The sequence below is a fragment of the Papilio polytes genome, unplaced genomic scaffold (assembly GCF_000836215.1).
Source record: "Papilio polytes unplaced genomic scaffold, Ppol_1.0 DF823923.1, whole genome shotgun sequence".
Lineage (NCBI taxonomy): Eukaryota > Metazoa > Arthropoda > Insecta > Lepidoptera > Papilionidae > Papilio > Papilio polytes.
Window position 1 is genome coordinate 6,592,610 of NW_013525281.1, and position 7,142 is coordinate 6,599,751.

Here is a 7,142-nt window from a genome sequence, read left to right on the forward strand (position 1 = left end):
ACAACTACGTATAATTTGTCTAAATAACATATTGTTAGAAATTTCAATACGAATGACTTTTTAAAAAATATGACAGTCGAGCGGCAATATGAGCAATACTGGTGAATTATTATAAAACGAATACACTAAGGCAACTACGTAAAACATATCGAATGTTCCGTGGTGACGACTAGAAATGTGCTGAGCTACTGACGGCTACAGAGCTTGTTAGCGACTGAGCGACTGAGTGCAACTGACTAAGGGGCAAGGACTAAACGACTAAGCGACTAAGGGCGCCTCACTCCTTGCAAAGACTTTTGTAAAACTGCACCCCACTACTACTTCCGTTTCTATTATTTTGTAACAATATATTAATTTGATAAATGACGCATATGAAATATCGAATTCAATTTGTATGAAGGCAAATGCCGTACTTAATAGACAGGTATCGTAGTGACGAACACGCAGCGAACAATTATAAACTATAGATATTCTATCTAATAATTGAAAACTCAACTGAAATTATAATTTTCTTATTAAATAATTTATAGAGAACAATTCTAGTATTGATATTGATAGAGAATTTAACGATGACAGAAATAATAGCGAAATCCAATTCGATTACGTACGCCTGTAGTAGTAATAAACATTTATTTACTCTCATTATTTGTAATGGTTATTATTAATATAAGAAAACAGTGTTTTTTAATTCATATGTTATATCTATAAATCTATCGATTGCAACTTCTATAAGAATAAGAATCGAAAATCGATAAGATTAATGACTGATTTTATTCAACCCATCCCTACTAAGTTTGAAATGAATTATCAAACTAATCTAAATTATTTAGACACACTATAAGATTTTATTCTTCGCAGAACACGCTAGGTTAAAATTGTCAAAAAAGAGAACTAAAGATCATAGTTACTAAAATGTCTTAGGAGGGCAATGTTTTCACGCGAATTGATTTTTTCGTTTCATCTGGTTTTTTTATTTTATGAAGACACTAAGTTTTGTATTGTAAATATAAATAAATTACATTGTCTGTAAATATGTGCAATAATGATTCTATTGTGTTCAGTGACTGACGGCGGCGTGTCGGAGCTGCAGCGGCTCAAGTCGGAGCTGCATCAGAAGTTCAACTGCGAACTGAAGGACGAGCACAAGGTACTTCATTCTTACAAGAAACATAAGAAATATTTGTCTATACTAATATCATAAAGAGGAAAGAATTGTATTTTTGTATGTATTGAAATAACTCAAAAATTACTGGGCCGATTTAAAAATTCGATCACCATTAAAAAATTACGTAATCAGTGAGTCAGTGTTTTGATTTACACGCAGATAAAGTCGCAAGTAACATAAAATTGTTTAAAAATAAAAGCGTTTTCAATATACATTTCATTTATTTAAACCCAATTTTTAAAAAAAAAATTGCAAAAAGATAGATTTTTTGCAATTTTTTATATTTCTCTATCGTTTACAATATTCATTACTTCTAATTTAATTTACCTACTCACAGACAATGTTACACTATCACATCAACGACACGATGCGCTACAGCGAGCTCTTCAACGAGCTGGAGGGCCTCAAGCGAGACAACGCCATCGTTGAAGACTACTCTGTCTCCGAGACCACGCTGGAGGAGGTCTTTCTAGCCTTCGCTAAGGAGACAGAAGACCAAGAAGTACGCGCCACACCAGTGTAAAATTATGACCAGGTCTTCATTACTGATACCAAGACTGAAGACCACGAGTATATACGATCTGATTTATGGGTTACCGTGAGTTATGTCCAGGTCTTCGTACCTCATACCATGTAAACCATAGACCACGAGTCTATATAATTCTATTCGCGGTCTTCGTCACTAAGATTAAGACCACGATATCCAACAGTGGTCCTAACGTATTGTCTTAAAGACCACGCTTCTTTCGAATCTTAAAGATGTTTAAGCTTTGATCGATTTATTGTCTTGAAGACCAGGACCACACTCTTGGTGTTTTAGCTTATGTCAAATCGAAAGCCACTTCTGCGCTTGAATGTTTAAAATTATGGTTTTCAAGACCACACCCGATATTTTATATTTTATATTATATGCAGAACACAGCAATTTATCTCATTGCTTGGTAAAGGCCACCTTTTGTAATAAATTTAAATGAATATTTGACCACAATCCCACCTGGTGTGAAGTGGTCTAAATGAGGCCTATTGTATGTTAATTGTGCAGTATTAATTTAAACCAAACAATAATTATTATACAGCTAATAATGTAATGTTCAAAATAGGCCGTTTGAAATATCTTATCGGCTAAAGGCACGTGTTGTTCCGAGCTATAAATATATTTGAAAACATCTATACAATTACCACTTCTGAAATAGTGAGAGAAAGTAAATTTTTCTAGGAATCGTTTAGAAACTTTGATATGTTCTAATTAAAAAGATATATTTGATACGAAAATTTACTTATTGTATACTTCTTTTCAAATATCTCACCGGCGTATACAACAATCGAAACCGCCGAGATATTTGAAAATTTCAATACAATTTTGTACTACGAATAAAATACTTATTGAAAAGCATTCCAAAATAAGGCTTTAGTATTTTAGGTCTTATTAATATTATACATAAGGTTGAAACTAAACTGCGTAAATAAAGTCTATTTTGAGCCTATCCTAAACCATTTTTAACAAAGTGCTCTTATGGTAAACATTATTTAAAAATCAATCTTATTCCCATGAGAATAAGATGCAATTTATAAAGAAAATTCATTCAGTATTTTATTTATGAAAACTGTGATAAATGCGTCTAATCGGCTTGTACAAATTATTTCATAAATATTGCGCGCTTAGTGAGGCTGGTTTACCTAAACTGGGATAATTGACTATATATATAGTAATGCTTTTTACCCCAATAGGGATAAAATAATAGATTTACTAAAAAAAATGCTTTTAGAATGTAGATTGTATTTAAAATTTGAAATAAATTTAAACACAAAAAAATACGACAATTAAAAAGAACCACTTTTTACTGTAACTGGATTTTATTCTATAATTTTTAAATTGTACTGTAACCAGTTATTAATATGTTAAAGTGGATTTTTACTGCAGAAACTTTCTCTTTTAAACAACCCTTTTTGTGCTAGCGCTTCAATGGTAATCCACGCTAAATTAATGTAATTTTTAATAGTTTAAAAAAATTGTGCCTCAGAGTCTTTTTGATTTTATTTTCTATGTACGTAGTTTTTTTTTTTAATATAAATATCTGAAGGAGATGTGATCTGAATACATTAATAGAATGATAACAATTTTGATACATTTTCATTTTAATTACATAAATAAAATTAATTAAATCACAAAAATGTCATAAACATTTCATTTATTTTTGTTTCATTTTTTATTCGTTTTTTTTCTCATTGAGTTTTGATGTACAGTCGAGGACGTTGATTTCCTATTCACTATGTAAAAATATTGTTTGACAAGATTATGTCGATATTATTTTTGGTTTTCTTTACTGCATGATATTAACATAATTGGTTAGGGAATTAATTCTTTGACTGTAGTTGGACTGTCTCTTCATTTTCTTATTAAAATGTTTTTTTATGGTTAAATATTTTTTTCAGGTTTTGGGTTTTTGTTCACTTTGCACTTTTTTATTGTCAACATAGAATCTTTTAATTTTGTGACAATTTTTTTGTAGATTTTGTCATTAAATCTACTCTAAATTATTTTTACTTTTGTATTTTCAATAAAAATTCCTGCTTTGTAGATGTTCGAATATTTTTTCTGATTTGTTATTTATCTAGTTTTATTTTATTTATTATTTATCTTATATAAATTATAGTACATAGAGATCTATGTTGACATTATTAATATTTTTTTTTATATTTATTTCACGATTATTAGCATGTTTGTACACAATGTATTAGGAGGTAAGTTATTGTAATTAAGCACTGTATTCGTCCTATGTACTTATTATGTTGTTTATATGAATTTATATAAGACTGTATTTACTCTATTCTTTGTTTAGCTTTTAATAAATGAATATTGCGAATTTCTTTAATTTTTCCCCTGTTTTAAATACCTTTAATGATCGAATTTCACTATTTTTGACGAGTTTCCGCTGTTGAAAATAATATTTAACTGAAAATAGTTTTTTTTTATTATATAAAAATACACGATAACAAAACGAGTTTAGGCGTCATTTCAATGAATACTACAAAATGCGCACATTATAATCAGTACAAGTTGACTTATTGATGGATGATTCACACAATACTTCTAACCTAAGGGTAAGCAGAGTTTTCATATATTACGAAAGTATTTGCACGAACTTCACCAGTCGATGATCTGGGCTGAGTTAAAGGAAGTTACCATTGTTAATGTTTTCTACGAGATTTATATCTTTTTCACATTTTTGTTGTCGCTAGGGAGGGTACCCTATCCCCCTCGGTAATGACGCCCATACTTACCATAGTTGAATCACGGTTTTTTATTCCAAGACCTCGTTCACATCACGAAGTTGCGAATCCGAGTGGAGCATAATAATGACTGCGTCTCTAAATTTCACTTTCAAAGCTATCCTATAAATCTTAACTTTTACTTTCATGTGTTGACATGTTGCGGTCATATGAATTAAATGGTTTTATAATGCCTAGATAAAATCTCTAAAATAGTACTAACAACGTATAATTCCATGGATAACATGTTAGAACATGTAACTAAATCCCCCATATTATTATTATTGAGTCATTGTTTGAGGTTTCAAGTCTGAGTTTAAGCCGATTAACCTTCCTTTCAAGTCTTCGCAAGATATTTAATTAAGGTCAATGGTCGTCCAATTTTAAAAACACACTTTTTATTATTTTTGCCGTGTATATGCAAACAGCCATGTCCGAAGGTTACCTTTCTCGTAAGCTTCCGTGTGACCTTCGTACTTTTAACAATCATATTCTCTTAGTATCACGTTTCTATTTCTAGTTACGAGAAATATTCACAATTTTCTATACAACGCAGACCTTGTTGGCTTGTTGCCAATTCATTTAATTTTTCTCATCTTTGCCATTTTTGATTTAAATTGCAACCGGTTTCCAGAGCGATAAGACCGGTTTTTGAAATAGTTTAGGGTTCAAAAACCCGTATCGCAACTCGATTTTTCGTTTTATTGTTCTGTGAAAGGTTAAAAAACGATTTTTTCGTTTTATCATGAGGGCGAGGAACGGTAAACTAATTCGCTAAAGTTATGCTTATTATTTTGTCGTTTGGATTCTGTCTGATGCGACAAAAGGAATAAAGTCAAGAAAGCAAAGTAGAGAGAGAAGTTGAAGTCCTTTCAAACATACCAAAGCGGACATTGCATCCGTTATTAATTTTGAATTTAAACTGTCTTGTAAACAAAGCTGATGGTGTCGGATCAAGTAATAAAAGATCCTTTGTTTGTTTGCACCCCTTCCTAAAAAAAGAAATAAAAAACCTCAGCTAAAATGACATATACAAAAGCGACTATTTATCGCTAATGAATATTAGGTAATAAAACAAGTTGTAACACTCACGAATATCTTTATTTGCACTGTTTCAGTGAACTGGTTATTAAATAAACATTTAATATTATCGGTGGATTTAACGGCGAAAAAAAGCTTTGCTTGAAGTTGAAATAAAATTATGCAACATTAAAAAAAATCACAGAGCTGCCAACACCTTGTTTATTAATCTAATGGATGGCTATTACTATTAAGCTTTTCTAACTCTCTGAAAATAAATATAGGAAACAATCCTGACATTGAAATATATTTGATAATTGAGAAAAAAATCTACTGAACCAATTTGAAAAAACAACGTTCAGAAACAAGTAAATGTATTACTTTACATATTGCTTATAAAGATATGTTTATCTTTACATTGAAATCAGATTTAAATTATGTTATTTTAAACCAAGGTTATGAAATGACAATGGCTATTTCATAGTCACGATAATTATATATCTAAATGCAACGAAAAAATGACCTTAAAATTAGTTTTATAATAAAGCATCTATGAGTAATGACCTTGAAAAATTCAAGTTGAGAATTTTATGTTTATGCCAAAAATTTTCTAAATATGTATTTAATCATAATGCATGTTTGGTATCATGATATTGACAGTAAGTTTTATATTGTTAAGAATATTGCTAATCATGAATCAGCATTATTACATAATTAATTGAAAAATGCCACATCACACCAGTGTCTAGAACATAGAACAAAAGATGTTTTTTTCTATTTTACATTTATTTTAAATAAATGTCATTTCATTCACTATGTATCTCCTTACATTTCAACTTATATTGTAAACCGTAAACAATAATTGTGACTAACTCCATTTTATAGATATCAAAAAATAATTTACAAATTGACTAAGAGAGATAATTTGGTGTTTAGGAATATTTCTTAATTTAAATCACATGAATTTAAAATGCAACAACCTCAAGTTTTTTTTACATAATAATACAATGATAGTAATTTTAAACATAAAATACAATCAATAAAGTAATAATTTATAGGAATTAAAAATAATAGTTTGATATAAATAATGTGTATATAGATAGTTGGTATGTTGCCGGGATATTTCTTCTTAGACTTGCAAAGTTCAGCAAATTTAAATCTTAATCTAAACTCATGGCCTCTAGAGATGTGCCGATGGACTCTAAGAGCAACATATCTTAGCAAATAATGACACAATTATTCAAACATTGGTCTAAGCATACTGCATTTAATTAGCTATCCTGTGGAGTCCGGCGCCATCAAACGCTTTCTTGACTCCTTGGAACACTTCCTCAGGAACCGACTCAGCATTTATCCTCTTCACTAAACCTAACTCGTCGTAGTGGTTGATAATAGGCATGGTGTCGTTTATATATGTGTTGAATCTCTTCTGCAAGCTCTCCAGATTGTCATCGGAGCGGCCGCTGCCCGCCGCGCCCCGCCCTAGGCACCTCTCTGTGCATATATCTCGCGAACATTCAAAGAATAATACGAACAAGAGTTTTGATTTGTCCGACATCACACGATTCCATCCGTCCAGGTTATCTTTATTACGTGGAAAGCCGTCGATAAGGAAACGCGGCTTGCCGGACTTTTGCATTGCTTTATGAATAAGTGAACACGTAACCTCGACGGGGACGATTTCTCC

The 7,142-nt window shown here is 30.8% G+C and overlaps 2 protein-coding genes across 2 annotated transcripts in view; one reads left to right on the top strand and one right to left on the bottom strand.

The window, feature by feature from the left end:
• Positions 1–3,615, top strand: part of LOC106102148 (ATP-binding cassette sub-family A member 1-like) — a 26,172-nt gene extending 22,557 nt beyond the window's left edge. The window contains exons 28-29 of the mRNA XM_013281558.1: positions 1,047–1,147; positions 1,503–3,615. Coding sequence (XP_013137012.1) covers positions 1,047–1,147; positions 1,503–1,688 — 287 coding nt within the window. The 3' untranslated portion in view covers positions 1,689–3,615. The remainder of the gene's footprint in view (positions 1–1,046; positions 1,148–1,502) is intronic.
• Positions 3,616–6,722: 3,107 nt separating this feature from the next.
• On the bottom strand, positions 6,723–7,094 carry LOC106102149 (UMP-CMP kinase). The gene has a single exon (XM_013281559.1). It carries the CDS (start codon positions 7,092–7,094, stop codon positions 6,723–6,725), a length of 372 nt encoding a protein of 123 aa, XP_013137013.1.
• Between the last annotated feature and the right edge of the window lie 48 nt (positions 7,095–7,142).

What these genes read in the sequence shown, in the direction of transcription:
- LOC106102149 (XM_013281559.1), bottom strand. Translation starts at nt 7,094, where the DNA reads ATGCAAAAGTCCGGCAAGCCGCGTTTCCTTATCGACGGCTTTCCACGT.